Below are 23,213 nucleotides of genomic sequence, written 5' to 3'. Positions count from 1 at the left end.
GACATCCTGGAGTACATCTGGATCACAAAGGAGGTTCCTGACAACTTCCGCAATGCTCCATTGTGGCTCTCTATAAAAATAAGGGAAGCAAATCAAACTGCAGAAACTACAGGGGAATCTCATTGCTGTCCATTGCAGGCAGGATTTTCACCTCATCCTCCTGAACAGACTGGTCATTGTCTGGGAAAGGAATCTCCCGGAAGCACAGTGTGGCTTTCAGCCAGAGTGAAGTACAGTGAACCTCTTATTTGCCATGAGTTAAGTTCCAAAGGAGTGCCTCGAGCAGAACAAGCCTGTTTTCATGGACCTAACAAAGACATTTGCACTGTCAACAGGGAGACTGGATCATCCTGAGACGTTACGAAGGCCCAAGGAAATGTGTAAAGCTGATTCAGCTGCTCCATGTTGGAATTTGCCATTTCTAATGGGTGAAGCAGGGCTGTGTACGAGCCCCAGTCTTGTTCAATCTGTTCTTCACTTGCATGTTGTCATTTGCTGTCCAAGGATGTGGACATCAGGTATCGACCGGACGGCTCTCTCTTTGACCTTCACCACTTGAATGCACGGACGAAGAGCCTCGACACAGACATTGAAGAACCCCTTTTTGCTGATGACCGTGTGTCCTTGGTGCAGAAAGTCAAGGATTGACAGTTAATGGTGGACAAGTTCTCAGACGCTGCTGTGCTCTTTAGACTGACAATCTACCTGAATGCGACTGAACTTTTCCATCAGTCTGGGCCATACAATCAAAAATCACTGTTCACGACACCCAGCTGACAAAGGTCAACAGCTTCAAAGCCCCGAGGAACATCACCTCCAGCGATGGGTCTCTGCACAAAGAAATGGACTCCAGGATCAGCCAGGCTCTGGGGAGGCTGCGGACTGGAGTGCTCAATCAACATCTCCACAAAGCTGTGGCCATCCCTTCTCTCTGATATGGATGTGAGGCCTGGACTCACATCAAACGGTTGGAGAAATTCCAGATGCAGGCCCTCTGTTCCATCCTTGGCATTTGTTGGTGAGACTGTGTCTCTGACCTGGAGGTCTTGGCTGTGTGAAGTCCTTCAACACCAAGTGCCAGATTGTCAGAGTCCAGATCAGGGATAGAGTGGAGCTGGGGCTTAACCTGAGCTACGCTCCAGGCACCTCACGGGGCAGGTCCGGGCACCTCAGGGGGCAGGTCTGGGCACCTCACGGGGCAGGTCCGGGCACCTCATAGGGCAAGTCTGGGCACCTCATGGGGAGGCTTTGGGTTCCTCACGGGGCAGGTCCTGGCACCTCAGGGGGCAGGTCCGGGCACCTCAGGGGGCAGGTCCGGGCTCCTCATGGGGTAAGTCTGGACACCTCCCTGTCGCCCTTTTTGTGGCCCATTAAAAATGAGCACCTCACCCCTGGCCCAGATGCGGTGGGTGGGATACGTCATCAGAATGGACGACCACCGTACACCTCACCAGCTGCTCTACTGGATACCGGAAGGAGAGCTCAAGGTCGTCCATGCCAGTGCTGTAAAGACACAACTGTGGCATCCAGCCAGGAGAACCAGCAGCTGCGGCTGCTGACGGAACCCGCCGGCGAGCACTGGGATGAGAGAATAATAGTGTTATGAAGTTGAGAGGGTTCTGATTTTTTTGGGTGGCTATGTATGGGCCAGTACTACATCGAGGGGCAAAGGGCCCATACTGTGCTGCAATGTTCCATGTTCTCATCCTGTGCGGTTTGTCATAAGGCACCCCAATCTGTGGCTCAGCACCTTCCTGAGCTTCCCATCTACCTGTGTCCCCAGCTGCAGGGGACAATGTCCTCTGGGGTCTCTGTGCCCAGGGAAGCAGGGAGGCCAAGTGTTCAAGTTTCTCCAGGGTAGGGCAGTGAGACGGTCTGGACTGAGGTGGGGGAGGGCCACAGGAGGGCTGAAGGTCTCCAAATCCTCTCACCGAATCTCTGGTTTTCCCCTCTTCCACGGTCTCGGGGGAAACAAGGAGAGAGATCGGGTTAGGGTGCAGGCAGGCGTCGCTGGGATCCAGATGGGAGGTGGGGCAGATCGGATTGGTGGGGGGGAGGGAGCTGGCAACTGAGGACAGTTTCTTGTCTGAACCCATGGGCCTCAACTCTCTGTGGGGGGTGGGAAGGGAAGGAAAGGAGAGAGGGAGAAGGGATGGAGAGAGGGAGAGAAAGGAGAGAGGAAGGGATGGATTGATGGAGGGAAGGAAAGGAGAGGAAAAAGGGATGGAGAGGGAAAGGAGAGGAGGAGGGAAGGAAAAGAATGAGGAAGGGATGGTGAGAGAGGGAGGGAAAGGAGGGGAAAGGGATAGAGGGAGGGGGAAAGGAGACAGGAGGAGGGAGGGAGGGAAAGGAGAATGGAGGGAGAGAGGGGGTGAGAGGGAAAGGAGGGATGCAAGGTGGGAGAAGGGAAGACAGGGATGGAATAGAGAGAAAGTAGGGAGGGAGCAAGAGGGGAAAGGAGGGAGGGTGGGATTCATTGAGGGATGCAAGGAAGGGATAGAGGGAAATAAGATGGAGGGAGGGAAAGGAGGGGAGGGAAGGAAAGGAGGAGAGGGGGGGAAATTTAATGATGGAGGGGGTGGAAGGTTGGAGATTAGGGTGGACCTTTCTGCAGGGACCAATGTGGGAATGAGAGGGGAAGGAGACGAGTGAAGAAAGGAGGGAGAAGGGGGATGGAGAGAGGGTGGAGTGGGGGGGGGGAAGTAAGGGGTACTGAGAGGAGGGAGGAGGTGGAGGATGGATGGAGAGTGGGAACAGAGGACAAAGGGAGGAGAGGGCGGAGGGAGAACAGGGGAAGGGGATGGAGGGAGGGAAATGGAGCAGAGAAGGGAGGTGGAGGATGGAGGGGGAACTGAGGGAGGGAGGGGAGGTGCAGGAGGAACAGTGGGGAGGGTGGAGGGGACAGAAGGGCTAGGGAATGCGGGAGTGGACAGAGAGGGGGATGGAGGGGGAAGGAGGGACAGGGAAGATGGAGGGAGGGGAGCAGGTCACCCACCTGCAGCAGCCGGACCTGCCTGTGGGCCACTCTCCGCTCCTTCCCGGCTGCCTGCACCAGGCCTTCGAGCTCCCTGATCTCAGCCTGCAGTTTCCCGCGGGCGCCCATCGCCGTGTCTCCCTGTGTCCTCTCATCTGCCAGCTCCAGGGTCCGCTCCTGTACCTGTGAGGTGGAGGGGTAAGTGTCTGTCGCCAATCCCCATCCCCGTCCCCTATCCCATTCCCCAACTCCAGTACTATGGGGTGGAGGGGTGAGTGTCCGACCTCTATTCCCGTCCCTTCTCCAGGGTGTCCATCCCCTATCGTGTCCCCCAGCTCCAGTACTGTGGGGAGAAGGGGGTGTGTCCGTCCCCTATCCCCAGCTCCAGTACCTGTGGGATGGAAGGCTGAGTGTCCATTCCCTATCCCCATCCCCCAGCTCCAATACCTGTGGGGTAGAGGGTTGAATGTCCATCCTCTATTCCTGTCCCCCATTTCCAGTACCTGTGGGGTAGAGGGTTGAATGTCCATCCCCTATCCCCGTCCCCCAGCTCCAGTACTGTGGGGTGGAGGGGTAAGTGTCCGTCCCCTATCCCCGTCACCCAGTTCCAGTACCTGTGGGGTAGAGGGTTGAGTGTCCATCCCCTAGCCCCGTCCCCCAGCTCCAGTACCTGTGGGGTAGAGGGTTGAGTGTCCATCCCCTATCCCCATCCCCCAGTTCCAATACCTGTGGGGTAGAGGGTTGAATGTCCATCCCCTATCCCCATCCCCCAGCTCCAGTGCTGTGGGGTGGAGGGGTAAGTGTCCGTCCCCTATCCCCGTCACCCAGCTCCAGTACATGTGGGGTAGGAGTGTCCATCCTCTATTCGTATCCCCCAGCTCCAGTACCTGTGGGGTAGAGGAGTGTGCCCGTCCCCTATCCCCGTCTCCCTGCTCCAGTACCTGAGGGGTGGACGGGTGAGTGTCCTTTCCCTATTTCCATCCCCCAGCTCCAGTACCTGTGGGGTGGAGGGGTGAGTGTTCATTCCCTATCTTCGTCCCCCAGCTCCAGTATCTGTGGTGTGGAGGGGTGAGTGTCCATTCATCTCCGTCCACCAGCTCCAGTACCCATGGGGTGGAGGGGTGAGTGTCCGTCCCTTGTTTTTGTTCCCCAACTCCAGTACCCGTGGTGGTGGGGTGAGTGCCCAAGCCCTATTTCCGTTCCCCAGCTCCAGTACCTGTGGGGTGGAGGGGTGTGTCCATCCCCTATCCCGATCCCATCCTCAGAGGGTCCGTCCCCTATCCCCATACTGGGCTGTCTGTTCCCTATTCCAAATCCCCATCCCCTACCTTGTACCTATTGGGTGGAGGGATGTTTGTCCCCTATCCTCATCCCCCAGCTTTCATACCTATGGGAGTTTAGGAATGAATGTCCGTCCCCTATTGTTGTCCCCTCCTAGGGGTGTCCATCCACTATTCCCATCCCCTCTCTGGTGTATCTGTCCCCCATTCCCCAGTTCCTATGCTGTGGGGTGGAGAGGTGTGTCCAGCCCATATCCCCATCCCCTCCCCAGGGTTTTTGACTGCTATCAATGTCCCTCCGCGGGATGTCCATCCCCTATCCCCATCTGCCATACCTGTGAGGGTGGAGGGGTGAATGTCTGTCCCCTATCCCCATCCACTCCCTGGTGTGTCCGTCCCCTATCGCAGACCCCTCCCTGGGAGTGTCCGTCCACCTCACCTTCCCCCTCCTTGGAGTGTCCATCCCCATCTACCAGCTTCCCTACCCATGGGTGTGGAGAAGTATTATCAGTCCTATATCTCCGTGCCCTCCCAGGGTGTCCGTCTCCTATCCAGGTTTCTGCCCTCCACCCCTGGGTCAATTATCCCCATTCCATCACCTCTCTCCCCAGGTGACACACATTGTTCCCCAACCACCTCACCCAGAGATGTCTGACCCCATCACCTGTCCACCTCACCTGTCTGTTCAGGGCTCTGCACTCCTCCTCTCCCTGATGCTCCCGGCTCTGCACCTCACGTTGGAACTGGGCTCGAGAGGCCTGAATGGTCACCTCCAGCCTAAGCCGGGCGTCCTGGGCCACCTGAACCTCCTCTTCCAGCTCCTCCAGATGCTGCCGCAGGCTCCCGACCTGCTGATCCAGCATACGCCTGGCCTTCTCCAGCTCATGGACCTGCCCCCTCCCCCCCCAGACCCAGGAGAAAGATCAGGGAACAGGGCAGGATGGGTGGGGGAGAATTTAGAAAGGGGAGGGGGGAGAGAGAGAGTGTGAGAGAGGGAGGGAGAGAAAAAGATTGTGAGAGAAGGGTGGAGAGAGAGAGAGGGAGATAGAGAGAGAGAGGGAGAAGGGAGAGAGAGGTGGGGAGAGAGAGAGGGGTGAAGAGGGGAGAGAGAAGGGGGGATAGAAAGAAGTGGGAGAATGAGGGGTAAGTAAGAGGGGGAGGGGGAGAGTGAGATGGGAAGAGAGAGGGGTGGAGAGAGGAGGCCAAAGAAGGGGGAGGGAAAGGGGATAGAGAGACGGGGTATAGACAGGGGGAGTGAGAAGGCGAACAAGGGAGGACAGGACAGGGAAGAGAAGGGAGTCAGGATGGGACAGGGGAAAAGATGAAGGAAGAGGGGGAGAGGTCGGGGGTGGAGTGTGAGGGGAGGAGAGGAGACAGATGAGTGAGGCTGGCGAGTGACAGACGAAGGAGCATCCCCAACCCTCCACCCCATTCCCGCTCTTCCCCCCTCCAACAGAATCCAAATTTATTGTTGTTTTGTGGCACCACAGTGCGTGTTTATATTAAATATATTTCAAAAATAAAAATAGTGCTCAAAAAGTCAGGCAGTATCAGTGGTTCATGGATCATTCCAGAATCTGATAGCAGCGAGGAAGAAGCTGTCCTTGTGCTCGTCTTCAGGCTCCTGGACCTTTTCCCCTGATGGTAGCAGAGTGAAGAGAGCCTGGCCTGGGGATGGTGGGGATCTTTGATGATAGAGGCTGCATTTTGAAGACCCTGCCTCATGTCGATGTCCTCAATGGAGTGAAGTCTGGTGCCCATGATGTCACAGGCCGAGTGAACGACCCTCTGGAATTCATTCTTGCCCTGAGAGTTGGCGACTCCGTACCAGGCAGTGATGCAACTGGAAACAGGTGATTTTCTGCTGTCCCTTTTCCATCTGGTTTTTACCAACCCGCCAGTGTCGGCCAGTGCCAGGGATTCAAGTAGGGGTCGAGGTTGTCAATCCCTGGTGTGAAATGCCGTCATTTGACACAGACATTCCTTTTCCACTGGACCCTGAACCAGTGTATTCCCAGTTAATTCCTGGGACAGGGTGCCAGTGGAAAAGGGGCTACTGCTGGCAGGACAGTGGAGGGGGAGGGGGGAAGAGACTAAATAACTTGACAGAAAGGGTGCAGAAACAGAGGAAAGAATTGAGAGGGCAGAGGAAAAGGGAGAATGAAATAGATGTGGGTGGGTAGGGAAAGGGAGAGGATATGGGAAAAGATGGACACGTTGGAGAATTAGTGGGAGGAATAACATCCAGATTGTGGGGGTGAAGGAGGGTATGCAGGGGAGAGACCTGGTGGGGTTCTTTAAAAAATGGATCCTAGATGTGCTGGGGAGGGATAAAATTGGGGACGAATTGGAAATAGAAAGAGCCCACTGGTCTCCCCCCTCCACCCTCACCCGGGTTCAGATCAATGATCCCGCTCCGTCCTGGTCAGATTCCTTCGCTACCCGGACAGAGAGCGAATTTTCGGCAATGGGAGTGAAGGAAAGTGGGAGCATGGCAGAACATGGAGGAGCGAAAATCTTCCTTTACCTGTGCATTTCTATTAAGGTGCAGGAGAGAATTCGACCTCGTTAAAGCAAATCTTAGACAAAAAGGGATTGAGTTCACCCAGCAACCTTGAAGGTAATAAGGGCGGGGAGAGGGAGGGGAAGAAAAAGATTTTTTCAAACAGACCCTCGGGAGACAATGAATGGACTACGCAAAAACCCTGCCACCATCCATCCCGTGATTAAATATAAATACGGGGAAGGGGGGGTGGGGGGTCAATGGATGATTATCAAGGGGAATGTTGTTATTGTTTATACAAACTCACTTTGCACCGGAAGATTGAGGAGGACCTTGGTAGGTGGAGAACTCTGCCCATAAACTTTGGTGGGAAGAGTTAATTGCATTAAAATGAAGGTGACGCCAAGGCTGCAATATCTATTACCATTGCCCCAGGGCTTACTTAAGAAGCTCAACGGATGTGTCAGAAAGTTCCTGTGGAATGGTAAGGTGGCTGGAATCTCCTGGAACAGTTGTATTGGGAATCGTTACAAGCGAGAGGAGCTCGTGTCATTCCAGCAGTTAGGGAATAAATGTGATTCTTATGCTATCTGCAACTAAGACCTTTTTTGAGAGACAAGTTGGTACTATCTCGACCCTGCCCATGTGTAGTGAGGTGGAGATTCTAATTCAAAAGGGGATTACGTGCGAGTTCATCTCTATGATATATGAGGAAATCTCAAGTAGGGTGCACAAGGGAGAGGCTGTGGATGTCGTGTATTTGGATTTTCAAAAGGCCTTCGATAAGGTGCCGCATAAGAGACTGTTTAATGAGATGAGAGCCGGAAATTAGAGGGAAGATATTAGATTTGGGGGGTGCGTGGTGTTGGTTGATAGGCAGGAAGCAAAGGGTGAAATAAAGGGATCCTGTTCTGGTTGGTGGCAGTTACTTGTGGTGTTCACAGGGGTCGGTGTTGGGGCTACTTTCTACAATGTACATCGATGATTTAGATTATGGAGCAAATGGTTTCGTAGCAAACTTCGCAGACGACACGAAGATAGGTGGTAGAGTACGTAGTGTAGAAGAAATCGAAAGGTTGCAGTGAGACTTGGACAGCTTAGGAGAATGGGCGAAGAAATGGCAGCTGAGATATAATGTTGAGAAATGTACAGTCATGCATTGTGGGTTCCCGTGCAGGATACCCTGAAAGTTGACCGCCAGGTTGGATCGGTGGTAAAGAAGGCGAATGCTACGTTGGCATTCCTTTCAAAGGGGATAGTGTACAAGTATAAAGAGGGGTTGATGAGATTCTATGGGAAACTGGTGAGACCTCATTTGGAGAACTGTGTGCAGGTTTAGGGCCCCATATCTTAGAAAGGATAGAGCAAGGTTGGTGAAGGTACAGAGGAGGTTTACCAGAATGATTCCAGGAATGAGAATATGAGGAATGCTTAGCGGCTCTTGGACTCTATTCATTAGAATATAGAAGAATGAGAGGGGATCTCATAGAAACATTTCGAATAATGAATGGTTGGACGGAGTAGATGTAAATAAGATGTTTCCCTGTTGGGTGAATCCAGGACAAGAGGCCACAGTCTTAGAATTAACAAGTACTAATTTACAGCAAAGATGAGGAGAAATTTCTTTAGCCAGAGGGTCATGGATCTATGGAATTTGTTGCTACATGCAGCTGTGGAGGCCGGGTCATTGGGGGAATTTAAAGGGGAAATTGATAGGTATCTAATTAGTCAGGGTATCAAGAGATATGGGGACAAGGCTGGAGCTTGGAACTAGAAGTGAGAACAGTTTAGCTCAGGGAGGTTTCACGGAGCAGACTCGATGGGCTAAATGGCCTGCTTCTGTTCCTTTTTCTTGTGATCTTAATGCATCTCCTATTCCAAAGTGAGGGCCCGAAGCCAGGCTCAAACAGGTCGAGGGAAAGGTGGGAATCAGACAACAATCCACGAGCGGTGCTGCTCAGACCTGTGTCGGGACAGCATGACACTAATGCCAGGCACAGGTGGTACAAATACAAATCCCTGCATCAAATGGACATGGAGGCTTCAGGACAGATCCTCAGAGATGGTGACCACCAGGAATTTGATGTTCGTGACCCTCTCCACTACTGACCCCTCAATGAGGACTGGGTCGTGTTCCCCGACTCCCTCCTGACGTCCACAATCATCTCCTTGGTTTTGCTGACATTGAGGAAGGTTGTTGTTCATCCACCTCCCTCCTGTACCCTTCCTTGTCGCCGTCTGTGATTCTGCCAATGACCGAGGTGTCATCGGCAAACTTGTAGATGGCATTGGAATTGTACCCGGCCGCACAGTCGTGGGTGTATAACAAGTAGAGCAGTGGGGTAAGCACAGAGCCTTGGGGGGCATCTGTGTTGGTCGTCAGTAAGGAGGAGACGTTGTTTCCAATTCATACTGACTGGTCTCCAATGAGGAAGTCAAGGATCCAGTTGCAGAGGTGGGTACAGAGGCCCAGGGTTTGGAGCTTGTTGACCAGCACTGAGGGAATAATGGTGTTGAAGGCCGAGCTGTAGTCGATGAAGAGCAGCTGTTTGAGTTGCTGTTTTCAAGGTGATCCGGAGCTGAGTGGAGAGCCAGTAATTCTGCATCTGCCGTGGAGCGATTGTGTCAATAGGCGAATTGCAGCGGGTCCAGACCTTGGCTCAGGAACGTGTTTATTCTGGCCTCGACCAGCCTCTTGAAGCATTTAATCACAGTAGAAGTTAGTGCTGCTGGGTGGTCGATGTTGAGGCAGCTCACACTACTCTTCTCGGGCACCGGGATGACTGATGCCCTTTTGAAGCAGGTAGGAACCTCTGACTGCAGCAGTGACTCTCGACCCATTTCCTCCCCATTTCACCCTCTCTCTCCCTTCCACTTACCCTCTCTCTTCCTTCCACTCTCCCCCTCTCTCCTGACTTACATTTTTGCCCACGTCGTCCTTGGAACTCATTAGACCATCCAGGTCTGCGCGGAGTTGCGTGCTTTCTCGATCTGCCTCTGCCTGATTCTCCAGTGCCTCATCGAGGTCCCGGCGGAGCGATAGTGCCCTCGTTTCTGTCTCCCGGCACTCCATCCCAGCACGATCCCGCTCCTCTGAAAGGCATGCGGACATAGTCTTCTCATCCGCCAGAAGCTGCCATTGGGATAGAAGGAACGGGAAGTGTAAACATTCTAAATCCAAGGCCCATAATCCAGGCCCACCCTCCCCAGGGATGGGACTGAGGGAGACACACTGTCAGGGGGAGATGTGTATACTTCAGGTCAGGGGCCCATAATCCAGGCCCACCCTCCCTGTGGCTGGGACTGAGGGAGCCACACTGTCCGGGGAAGATGTATATACTCCGGGACCATAATCCAGGCCCACACTCCCTGGGGCCAGGACTGAGGGAACTGCACAGTCGAAGGGAGATGTATATATTCTGGGACGGGAGCCCATAATCCAGGCCCACCCTCCCCAGGGCTGGGACTGAGGGAGCCGCACTGTCAGGGAGAGATGTATATACCCTGGGACCAGGGCTCATAATCCAAACCCACACTCCCTGGGGCTGGGACTGAGGGAGCAGCAATGTCAGGTGGAGATGTATATACTCTGGGACGGCCCATAATCCAGGCCCACCCTCCCCGGGGACGGGACTGAGGCAGCCGCACTGTCTTATGGGGCCGGGACTGAGGGAGCCGCACTGTTGGGGGGGATATGTATATACTCTGGGACTGGGGCCCATAATCCAGGCCCCTCCTCCCTGGGGCCGGGACTGAGGGAGCCACATTGTCGGGGGGGATGTATATAACCCAGGACTGGGGCCCATAATCCAGGCCCACTCTCCCCAGGGCCGGCACTGAGGGAGCCACATTGTCAGGGGGGAGATGTATATACTCCAGGACCTAGGCCCATAATCCAGGCCCACCCTCCCCGGGGCCGGGACTGAGGCAGCCGCACTGTCTTATGGGGCCGGGACTGAGGGAGCCGCACTGTTGGGGGGGATATGTATATACTCTGGGACTGGGGCCCATAATCCAGGCCCCTCCTCCCTGGGGCCGGGACTGAGGGAGCCACATTGTCGGGGGGGGATGTATATAACCCAGGACTGGGGCCCATAATCCAGGCCCACTCTCCCCAGGGCCGGCACTGAGGCAGCCACATTGTCAGGGGGGAGATGTATATACTCCAGGACCTAGGCCCATAATCCAGGCCCACCCTCCCCGGGGCCAGGACTGAGGGAGAGATGCAGACATACCCATACCTGGTCGAACCGCTTCTGTTTCCTCTCCAGCCCCGCCACCAGCTGCCTCTGAACATCCACGGCATGTGCCACATCATCCAGCTCGTGCTGCAGGCTGGCATTGCCTCTCTCTAGCCGGGAGCAGGCACCGGATCGCTCCTCCAGCTGCTGGGTTAGACCCTCCACATCCCTCTGCAGCCTCTTCCTCTCCTCCTCCTCCACTTGCAGCTTTCCACTCCGCTCCTCCAGCTGCTTCCTTGTCTCTGACAGCTTGGGGTGGGAGGAGAGAGAAAAGGTGGAGGGGAGATAGAGTGTTAGGGGGAGAGAGGTAGGGGTTAGGTGGTGAGGGAGAGAGGTGGGGGATTGAGGGGAGGGAGGGGGTGGGAGAGAGGGATAGAGGGTTGAGAGAGAGGGTTAGAGAGGGTTTGAGATAGGGATAGAGAGGGGGAGAAGGGGTGAGAGAGGGAGGTGAGAGAAGGTAAGAGAGGGGTGAGGGAGGGGGTGAGAGAGAGGGGTGAAAGAGTGTAATAGAAAGGGTTAAGGGAGGGGGTGAGAGAGGGGATGTGAGAGAAAGAGGGTGAGAGAGAAAGGGGTGAGAGAGAGGGTGACAGAGGGGGGTGAGAGAGAGGGAGAGTGGGGGGTGAGAGAGGGGAGTGAGAGAAGAGTGTGAGAGAAGGGTGAGAGAGGGGGAGAGAGGGGGAGAGAGGGGGAGAGAGGGGGAGAGAGAGGGATGAAAGAGTGTAATAGAAAGGGTTAAGGGAGGGTGTGAGAGAGGGGATGAGAGAGAGAGGGGTGCAAGAGGGGGTGAGAGAGAGGGTTTGGGAGAGGGGGTGGGAGAGGGGGTGGGAGAGAGAGAGAGAGAGGAGGGAGAGAGTGGGGGGTGAGAGAGGGGGGGTGAGAGATGTGTGAGAGAGAGGGGTGAGAGATGGGATGAAAGGAAGGGGTGAGAGAGAGGGAGATGAGAGAGAGGGGTGAGAGAGAGGGAGGTGAGAAAGAGGGGTGAGAGAGAGGGAGATGAGAGAGAGGGGTGAGAGAGAGGGAGGTGAGAAAGAGGAGTGAGAGAGAGGGTGTGAGAGGGGATAAAATGAAGGGGTGAGAGTGAGAGAGAGGGGTTAATTGAGAGAGAGAGAGAGAGGGGTGAGAGAGGGAGGTGAGTGGGGGTGAGAAAGAGGGGGTGAGAGAGAGGGGTGAGTGGGGGTGAGAGAGGGGGAGAGAGAGAGAGGTGGGAGAGAGAGAGGGGGGGAGAGAGAGGGAGGGGGAGAGAGGGGTGAGAGAGAGAGGGGTGAGAGAGAGGAGAGGCTGACCTGGCAGGTCAGTGAGCTCTCAAGATGTATGAACCAAAGTTGGCCATTCAGCCCATTGAGTCTGCCCAGCCATTTTCTCATTCTGCCCCACTGCCCAGCCTTCTCCCCACAACCTCTGATGCCCAACTAATCAAGAACCTATTCATCTCTGCCTTAAATACACCCAATGACTCAGCCTCCAAAACAGTCCATAGCTACAAATTCCACAGATTCTCTGCCCTCTGGCAGAAGAAATTCCTCCACATCGCTGTTCTAAAGCGGCCGCCCCTCAATCCAGAAATTGTGCTTCTTTGTCCCAAACTCTCTGGGAATCAACCTTTCTACATCGACTCTGTCCACATCTTTTAATGTTCAAAATGTTTCATTGAGATTCCCCCTCATTCTCCTAAATTCCAGCAAACACAGGCCAAGAGCTGTCAAACGCTCCTCATATGATCACCCTTTCCTTCCCGGAAACGTCCTTGTGAACCTCCTCTGAACCCTCTCCAATGTCAGCACATCCTTTCAAAAATGTGAAGTTAATTCCTGGGGATCAGAGCGCCCCGATTAAAAACTGATCTATACCACTCCCCTCTGAGAAACTGGAGAAATAGAACATTCATTTTGAGGGTTGATCCAGGCAGGGTGACAGCAAATTAAATAATTTTTATAAATTCTCTGACTGCAAAATTAAACCAGTTTGCAGATGATATGAAAATTGGAGGAATTGTGGATGGAGCTGAAGGTTGCCGTAGGTTACAAATGGATATAGACAGGATGCAGAGTTGTACGGAAAAGTGGCAGATGCAGTTCAATCCGGGTAAGTGTGAGGTGAAAGTAATTCCCTGAAAGTGGCGTCATAGGTGGATAGAGTTGTAAAGAGAGCTTTTGGCATATTGGCCTTCATAAATCAATGTATTGAGTGCAGGAGTTGAGATCTTATGGTTGTGACAGAGTATTTAGAAGTGGTTTGGGAGGAAATGTTAGAGCAGCTTGCACACACACATTTTAAAACACAGAATATTTGCAGGACTTTTGTAGAATGCTTTTTACAGGAGGCAGCAGCTTGCCTGGGAGAGTATGTGATCTTTGCAGACAGGGGAGAAGAGTTTTGCCCTCAGAGAGGGAGGGTGTGAAACAGAGAGACACAGAAATCAGTTCCAGAAGGACAAGCTGGCAAACTTTGGAAGGCTGCCTGGTCAAAGGAGGAGATTGGCAGCCTGAAAGGTGACCTAAAAGAAAGAGAACCCTGAAGGGGGAAAGTTTCGTCAGCAAGACTAATTGAGAAGGAATCAGTTGCAGATGTCCTGGAAAAGGAATCTCTTTCTGAAAACCAGCAAGAACCCTCCTGAGTGGTAACCATTTGCCTGTTAAGCACCAAAGCCTGGTGAACTTTGTTAAGGCTAACTTCTGTGCACAGTACAAGAATTGCCTGCAACCCGTGAGATTGGACTGTGATCCAAAGAACTTTTCTAATGTTAAATATACATTACCCACACCCGCGCATAGTATTAGAGGGGGAATTAAGTAGTTAGATAGGTTAAGTAATAAGTTAGAGTTTAATTCTGTTTTCTTGTTCAGTTATAATTAAAAACTACTTTTGTTTAAGTAACCCTGTGTTGTGGTGCATATCTATTCCTGCTGGTTTTTTGGGTCCTCTGGACTCCGTAACATTTTATGGGGTCTTGTCGTTTAGGATTTGAACATAACAATTTGATGATTTATTAATAGATTGGATTTTGTTTTGCAAGATATTGTGTCTGGAATTTTTGCAAGCTAACTTAAAGCTGATGCCTGGAAAAAGAGCAGCAATGGAAGTTGATACATTCTTGTAATAACCATCACCTGTAGAGCTGCAGAGCCGGCTATTTCTAAGGCACTGAAAATTGCTGGTTAAATATTGGATGAGAAAAATACAAATACAGAGGATAATAGTGAAATATTATATAAGTGAAGGAAAATTTGTTGAGGAAGACTTAGAAAATTTTCCAGAGAATAGATCTTTTGAATTGCAATTGGAATTGGAGAAATTGAGGATAGAAGAAGAAAGAGAAAAAAGGAGAGTGGTGGAGGCTGAAAACCAGAGGATAAATGAGTTAGAGGAGGCTTAAAGACGGAACATGGAAATTGAAAGGGACAGACAGTTTCAATTTAGAGAACTTAAGGGTGGAGATAGAAAAAAGTAAGAGTTCTGAGGCTGCAACTCCTGGGGAGAGGATTTTGCCTGGTCGAGAGGTAAATCTAGTGCCTCCTTTTGATGAGGGAGATAGATATCAATTTTCAGCTTTTTGCTGAGAACTCAAGATGGCCAAAAAGAGGAGTCACGTGATGGAGTAGTGGCCGGTCGGGGAACTCCAGCCCTCTCTGGAAAAATTTTTAAAAAAACAGAGAAAACGCAAAGGCACAAACACGAAAATTAAAATAAAGTGAAAGTAAGGATGGGAAGAAAATGGCAACGAAGAAAGAAAAGTCGAAAGCAACGGGAAAAAGAGAAGAAGAAAAGACATCGGAAGAAGAAGGTGAAGGCCTTACCTGTCCGAGGAGGCCCGCTGTGGAGAGAGAAGCCTGCTCCCTCAGGTCAGTCGAAGTCCCGAGCTCGGGACTACAAAAATGGCTCACGGATCCAAGCAAAAGTGCGCAACCGCGCATGACAAAAAAAAACACTGACAGGAGTGGGGACCAGCTGAGGAGTCGATCTCCACAGCTGAGAATGACAGCCACAGCACAACAACAAGAGGAAAACACAGAAAATAACGAGAGCAAGAAAGAAGAGAGTAAAAGGAAATCAAAGAAACAACAGATGACCAACCCAGAGGAAGAAGAAGAAGAACACAGAGAAATGGAAGATGAAGGGAATGGCAAGACAATAGGTATATTTTTTTTAAAGAATACATGGAATCAATAAAAGAATGGCAATCACAAGAATTTAGTGAAATAAAAAGGAGAATAAAAAGTACAGAAGAACAAATGAATAGATTAGAGATGGTCATGTCAGATACGGGAAAAAGAGTGGACAAGGTGGAAGAACGAGAAACAGCCGTAGAAATGGAAGTAGATGACTTAAAAAAGAAATTAGAAGAATCTAATAAAAAAGTTAAAGAGACACAAGAGCTGTTAGCTCAGAAGACAGATATAATGGAAAATTATAATAGAAGAAATAATATAAAGATAGTGGGCCTTAAGGAAGATGAAGAAGGCGAGAATATGAGAGAATTTATAAAAGATTGGATCCCCAGGGTCCTAGGAAGACCAGAATTACAGGAAGAAATGGAAATAGAAAGGGCACACAGAACATTAGCCCCTAAACCACAACCACAACAAAAACCAAGATCCATTTTAGTAAAATATACAACAGAAATTTTAGCAAGATATACAACAAGAGAAAATATATTGGAGAAAGCAATGAAGAAAATAAGAGAAGACAAAAAGCCACTGGAATACAAAGGTCAAAAAAATTTTTTCTATCCAGATATAAGTTTTGAACTCCTGAAGAAGAGGAAGGAGTTTAATACAGCAAAAGCGATCCTATGGAAAAAAGGATATAAATTTATGCTAAAGTACCCAGCGGTACTTAAAATAGTTATTCCAGGGCAGCAAAACAGACTATTCTCGGATCCGGAGGAAGCACGAAAATTTGCAGAACAACTACAAAACAGACAGAGAGATGAAGACATGTAACGAGAGCAAAAATGACCACGAACTATATGTATGTGTGTATATGGGTATATGTTTATATACATATATATATGTGTGTGTGTATGTATATATATATGTGTACATATGTGTATGTGTATTTAAAAGAAAATATATAGAGTATAGATAAGAATTAATAAGGGAAAGAAAGGGAAGAGAGGAAGTAAGGAGGGAATTAAGAGAGTGACCTTTGTTCTATATGAAAATTAAAATCTTTTCTGGGGGGCTGGGTGGGGAGGAGATACGGTCACTGCGAAATCAGTTGACGCTTGCGAGTGAATTCGCAAATCCAAATGGAGAGGGGAGATGTGGTTGCCCAACAAGGGATAAAGGGCAACTCAGGAAGGGGAGGGGATAGTGGGGTTAAAGAAATTTTAGATAGGAGAACAAGGGGAATGTTTGATGTTTTAGAAATGTTGTCTTATAAAGTGTTCAAAAAAAGAAAGCAGAAATGGATAAGAAGGAAAGGTGATGATAGAGAAACGGAAAGGAAAGGTAAACAAAGTATGAAATGGCTATGTTGAACTATATGACTTTAAATATTAACAGAATACATAACCAAATCAAAAGGAAGAAACTGCTAAATTTACTGAAAAAAAGAAAAAATTGATATAGCATTCGTGCAAGAAACACACTTAACTGAAGTGGAGCACAAGATATTAAAGAGAGATTGGATAGGACATGTAACAGCAGCGTCATATAATTCAAAAGCTAGAGGAGTAGCTATATTAATCAGTAAAAATGTACCAATTAAAATAGAAGAGGAAATAATAGATCCAGCAGGGAGATATGTAATGATAAAATGCCAGATATATTCAGAGTTTTGGAATTTACTCAATGTATATTCATCTAACGTAGAAGATCAAAAATTTATGCAAAATATTTTTTTGAAGATAGCAGACAAGCAAGGGAACATAATAGGAGGGGATTTCAACCTTAATTTGGATTCAAACATAGATAAAACTGGGAAAAAAATTAACAGAAAGAACAAAGTAACCAAATTTATAATTAAATCGATGCAAGAAATGCAAGTTTTGGATATATGGAGGAAACAACACCCAAAGGAAAAGGAATATTCATATTATTCGGGTAGACATAAAACATACTCAAGAATAGACCTATTCCTGTTATCAGCTCGCATGCAGACAGAGTTAGGAAAACAGAATATAAAGTTAGAATATTATCGGACCACTCACCCCTGATATTGATAATAGAGTTAGAGGACATCCCTCCAAGAATGTATAGATGGAGATTAAACTCCATGCTACTTAAAAGGCAGGATTTTAGAGAATTAATTGAATGACAAATTAAAATGTACTTTGAAATAAATACGGAATCAGTGAAAGTTTATACTATGGGATGCAATGAAAGCATTCATCAGAGGGCAAATAATAAGTTATGTAACCAAGATGAAAAAGGACTACAATCAGGAAACAGAGCAGTTGGAAAGGGAAATAGCAAATATAGAAAAAGAATTAGCAATGAAGGAAGACACAACTAAAAGAAGAGAATTGGCAGATAAAAAAATAAAATATGAAACACTACAAACATATAAGGTGGAGAAGAACATAATGAAGACAAAATATGAACTAGGAGAAAAAACGCACAAAATTCTAGCATGGCAGCTTAAGACAGAACAAACTAAGAGAATGGTATTGGCATCAAGAAAAAAAGACAAACAAATCACATATAATCCAACGGAGATTAATGAAAACTTCAGAGAATTCTACGAACAATTATACCAAACTGAAAACGAAGGGAAAGAAGACAAAATAGATGAATTTTTAACTAAAATTGAACTACCAAAATTACAAACAGAGGAACAAAATAAATTAACAGAACCATTTGAAAAAGTAGAAATACAAGAGATAATAAAAAAACTACCGAATAATAAAACACCAGAAGAGGATGGATTCCCAATAGAATTCTATAAAACATTTAAAGATTTATTAATTCCTCCCCTCCTGGAAGTAATCAACCAGATTGATAAAACACAAAGCTTACCAGATTCATGCAAAACAGCAATAATTACAGTAATACCAAAGACAGGGAAAGATCCACTCGCACCAGCGTCATATAGACCAATATCTTTACTTAACACAGATTATAAGATAATAGCTAAACTATTAGCAAACAGATTAGCAGATTATGTAACTAAAATGGTAAATCTAGACTAAACTGGATTTATTAAAAAAAGACGAACAACAGACAATATTTGTAAATTTATTAACTTAATTCATGCAGTAGAAGGAAATAAAGCTCCAACAGTAGTGGTTGCTTTAGACGCAGAGAAGGCCTTTGACAGAGTAGAATGGAATTATTTATTCAAAGTACTACAAAAATTCAGCTTACCAGAGAAATATATTAATTGAATTAAAGCATTATATAAGGGGCCATTGGCGAAAGTGACAGTAAATGGATATATATCAAAACAATTTAACTTTAGCAGATCAACAAGGCAGGGATGCCCACTATTGCCCTTATTGTTCGCGTTAGCCATAGAACCACTAGCAGAACTGATAAGAACAGAAAATAAAATAAAAGGGATAAAAATAAAAGACAAGGAATATAAAATCAGTTTATTTGCAGATGATGTTATAGTATACTTAACAGAACCAAAAATATCAATAAAAGAATTACATAAGAAATTGAAGGAATATGGAGAAGTGTCAGGATACAAGATTAACGCAAATAAAAGTGAAGCAATGCCAATGAATAATGCGGATTTCTCAAAATTTAAGAAAGAATCACCATTCAGATGGCAAATGCAAGCAATGCGATACCTAGACATCTACCACCTAAAATGACAGAAGGAGAAGGAAATGAAAAGAATTGACTCAGTGGAATTTCTTGTTTATTTTTATTGAGTGACAACATTGTTTGATGGGTTTAATGTATCTTAGATTCTGAACTTTAAATGAATGGGAGGGGAGGTAGGGAGGGTGGGAGGGGAAGAGGGGGGGGGAGAAAACACTGTATATATTTGTAAAGGAAAATGTATGTATCTTGATCAATGTGATTTATAGTGTGAAAAATAAAAAATTTAAAAAAAAAAGATGGCCAAAAGTGTATTTGAGGGGAAAAGCACAAATTGCATACTGTAGCTTGACTGCACAGCAAGTGGCAAATTATGATACTGTTAAGCAAGCAGTATTGAAAGTTTATGAGTTAGTTCCAGAGGCATATAGGCAAAAAATTAGGAGTTTGGTGAAAACATGGAATCAATCTTACATGAATTTTACAGTGTTTTGACCGGTGGTGTGCCTCAAAAAGGAATAAACAATGATTTTGACAGATTGAGAGAATGAATATTGATAGAGGAAATTAATGGTGTCCCAGAGGAGATTAAATTATACCTGGATGAGAGAGACGTGGGGGCGTGGCAACAGGTGGCTAGATTAGCAGACGAATTTGTTTTGATTCACAAAAGTACATTCCAGAATAATAGGCATTTTCAGAGAGCCAATGTGGAACAGATTAATAAACTTGTTCATAAGGTTAGTATGGAGCAGGATAGTTGGCCTGGAATAAAGTCTGGAGAAAATGCTAAAAGAAAAGATGAAGGAAAGGTAGAAAAGGCCAGAACTTCTGCATTTGTATGTCATTTTTGTAAGAAACCTGGTCATGTGATTATATATTGTCTAGTCTTGAAAAATAAAAGAGAAAAACAGGTATTCTAACAGTGGAATTTAAGGAGAACAGAGGTGCCAAACCTGGTAAGGAGGTCATGGATGTTTTCAAGCCTTTTGTGTCAGAGGGCTTTGTCTCAATAAAGGAGGGAGAACTACAGGTTCCAGTTAAAATTCTTAGAGATGCTGGGGCTGCTCAGTCATTGTTGTTGGGAAGTGTTTTAACTGTGGATCAAAGGACTGACACAGGGGAGACAACTTTGATTAAAGGTGTTGGAGGTGAGGTAGAATCAATATCGCTTCACAAGGTTGTCCTGAATTCAGAATTGGTCAAAGGACCTGTTGTAGTAGGAGTAATTCCAAAGTTACCCATGCAGTGGGTCTCATTTTTGTTGGGTAATGATTTGGCAGAGGATAAAGTTGGGTCAGTTTTAAGAATGACAAATTGGCCTAGTAAAGATGTGGTTAGAGAGGATGATAAGATATATCCTGCATGTGCGGTAACTAGATCTGTGACAGCTGAAGAAAATCCAGTTGATAGAGATTTGCCCAGTACTGCTGAAGTACTTTTGAAAGAACAGGCTCATAGTGAGAGTGAGGGTTTCTCTTTGTCAAGGAAAGAGTTAATTCAGCAACAGAAATAGATGCAGATCTTGCTGTCTTAAGGGAGGAAAGTAGTAACTGAACAGGAGACTAAAGAAATGGTTTGTGGGTATTATTTAAAAGGTGACGTTTTGATGAAAAAATGGAGACCTCGATATTCCTGCTAATGAAGAGTGGGGAGTGATTCATCAGGTGGTTGTTCCTAGAAATTACCAGAAGGAAATATTAGATTTAGCCCTCAGTACACCTTTGGGTGGTCATCTTGGTGCAAAGAAAACAATGAATATAAGATTTTGAAACAATTTTTCTGGCCATGGGCTCGTCCACGGAGGCTATTTGGGTGGAACTGAGGAGTGGGAAAAGAGAGGTTACACTTGTAGGGGTGTATTATAGACCACCCGGAGGGGACCGAAACCTAGAGGAGCAAATCTGTAGGGAGATAGTGGATATTTGTGATAAGCACAGGGTTGTAATTATGGGAGATTTTAATTTTCCACATATAGATTGGGGAACACATTCTGTGAAAGGGCTGGATGGGTTAGAGTTTGTGAAATGTGTGCAAGATAGTTTTTTTACAACAATATGTAGAGGTGCCGATCAGAGAAGGAGCAGTTTAGATCTACTGTTGGCAAATGGGATGGGTCAAGTGACAGAGGTTAGTGTTGGCGAGCACTTCGAGTCCAGTGATCATAATGCCATCAGCTTCAATGTTATTATGGAAAGAGATGTCAGGGCCAAGGGTTGAGGTTTTTGATTGGGGAAGAGCTAGATTTGAGAAGATGTGAAAGGACTTACAGGGTGTGCATTGGGACAATTTGTTTTATAGGCAGGATGTAGTAGAGAGATGGAAGTCTTTTAAAGATCAGATTTTGAGAGTGCAAAAGCTTTATGTTCCTGTTAGGTTAAAAGGAGGGGCAAAAGGTTTGAGAGAGCCGTAGTTTTCAAGGAATATTGGAAACTTGGTTCAAAGAAAAAGGGAGGCGTACATTAGGTATAAGAAGCATGGAATTAAGGAGATGTTTGAAAAATACATTGAATGTAAGAGGATTCTTAAGAGAGGAATTAGGAAAGCTAAAAGAAGGTACGAGGAGACTATAGCAAGCAGGGTGAAAATTAATCCAAAAGGGTTCTACAAATATGTTAATGGTAAAAGGAAAGCGAGAGACAAAATTGGTCCCTTAGAGAATCAGAGCGGAAAACTGTGTGTGGAGCTTAGAGAAATGGGGGAGATATTGAACAGTTTCTTTTCTTCGGTATTCACCAAGGAGAAAGATATTGGGATATGTGAGATAAAAAAAGCAAATTGGGTAAATATGGAGAATATAGTGATTACAAAAGATGTAGTGTTAGGGCTTTTGAGGAATATAAAGGTGAATAAGTCTCCGGGACCAGACGGGATCTTCCCCAGGACATTGAGAGAAGTAAAGGAGGAAAGAGCAGAGGCTCTGACGGTAATTTTCCAAATGTCATTAGAGATGGGGATAGTGCCGGAGGATTGGTGTATTGCGCATGTGGTTCTGTTATTTAAAAAGGGTTCAAGGACGAAGCCTGGCAATTATCGGCCTGTAAATTTGACGTCTGTGGTAGGTAAATTAATGGAGAAAGTTCTTAGAGATATAAATATCTGGATAGACAGGGTCTGATCAGGAGCACTCAACACGGATTTGTGAGCGGAAGGTCCTGTTTGACCGATCTAATTGAATTTTTTGAAGAGGTGACTAGGAATGTGGATGAGGGTAGTGCAGTGGATGTTGTCTATATGGACTTCAGTAAGGCCTTCGATAAGGTACCACATGGAAGGTTAGTTAGGAAGGTGCAGTCTTTAGGTATAAATTTTGAGATAGTCAAATGGATTAAACATTGGCTGAAAGGGAGAGGCCAGAGAGTGGTAGTGGAAAATTGTCTGTCAGGTTGGAGGCCGGTGACCAGTGGTGTGCCTCAGGGATTTGTATTGGGCTCATTGTTGTTCGTTATATACATTAATGATCTAGATGATGGGGTGGTGAATTGGATTAGTAAATATGCAGACGATACTAAGATAGGTGGAATAGTAGATAATGAAGAAGGTTTTCAAGGATTGCAGAGGGATTTGGGCTGCTTAGAAAAGTGGGCTGAAAAATGGCAGATGGAATTTAATGCTGATAAGTGTGAGGTGCTTCATTTTGGTAAGAAGAATCAGAACAGGATATATGTAGTAAATGGGAGAGCATTGATGAATACAGAAGAGCAGAAGGATTTAGGAGTAACGGTACATCGTTCCCTGAAGGTAGAAACTCATGTGAATAGGGTGGTGAAGAAGGCTTTTAGTATGCTGGCCTTTATCAATCATTGCATGGAATATAGGAGTTGGGAAGTGATGTTGAGATTGTATAAGGCGTTGGTGCGGCCTAATTTAGAGTTCTGTGTGCAGTTCTGGTCGCCTAATTCTAGGAAGGATATAAACAGAGTGGAGAGAGTGCAGAGAAGGTTTACCAGAATGTTACCTGGGTTTAAGCATCTAGAGTACAGGGAGAGATTGGGCAGATTAGGTCTTTATTCTTTGGAGCGTAGAAGAGGGGATTTAATAGAGGTATTTAAGATTATGAAAGGGATAGACAGAGTGGATGTGGATAGACTATTTCCGTTAAGAGTAGGAGAGATTGAAACAAGAGGACATGAGTTAAGAGTTAAGGGGCAGAGGTTTAGAGGTAACATGAGAGGGAACTTCTTTACTCAGAGAGTGGTAGCGGTGTGGAATGAGCTTCCGGGAGAAATAGTGGTGGCAGAGTCAATTTTATTATTTAAGAAAAAGCTGGACAGGTATATGGATGAGAAGAAGGTGGAGGGTTATGGTCATTGTGCAGGTAGGTGGGACTAGAGAGGAGTGTTTGGTTCGGTGCGGACTAGAAGGGCCTAATGGCCTGTTTCCGTGCTGTAATTGTTATGTTATGTTATGTTAAATTGGTGCCAGATATGTCACGTTTGTCAGGTTACGGGGAAACCTAACCAGGGTTCTCCAGTGGCTCCATTACAACCTATTCCTGTTGTT

General features: G+C 47.0%; 1 protein-coding gene across 2 annotated transcripts in view; it reads right to left on the bottom strand.

The window, feature by feature from the left end:
- Positions 1-23,213, bottom strand: part of LOC138758323 (myosin-10-like) — a 130,650-nt gene that overhangs the window by 17,653 nt on the left and 89,784 nt on the right. For both annotated transcript variants that reach the window (XM_069927076.1, XM_069927077.1), the window contains 4 exons: positions 10,999-11,247; positions 9,678-9,890; positions 4,932-5,144; positions 2,996-3,157 (listed from right to left, as the gene is read on the bottom strand). In XM_069927076.1, coding sequence (XP_069783177.1) covers positions 2,996-3,157; positions 4,932-5,144; positions 9,678-9,890; positions 10,999-11,247 — 837 coding nt within the window. The remainder of the gene's footprint in view (positions 1-2,995; positions 3,158-4,931; positions 5,145-9,677; positions 9,891-10,998; positions 11,248-23,213) is intronic.

Source organism: Narcine bancroftii, chromosome 3 (genome assembly GCF_036971445.1).
Source record: "Narcine bancroftii isolate sNarBan1 chromosome 3, sNarBan1.hap1, whole genome shotgun sequence".
NCBI lineage: Eukaryota > Metazoa > Chordata > Chondrichthyes > Torpediniformes > Narcinidae > Narcine > Narcine bancroftii.
This window is presented reverse-complemented; position numbering and strand designations above follow the sequence as displayed.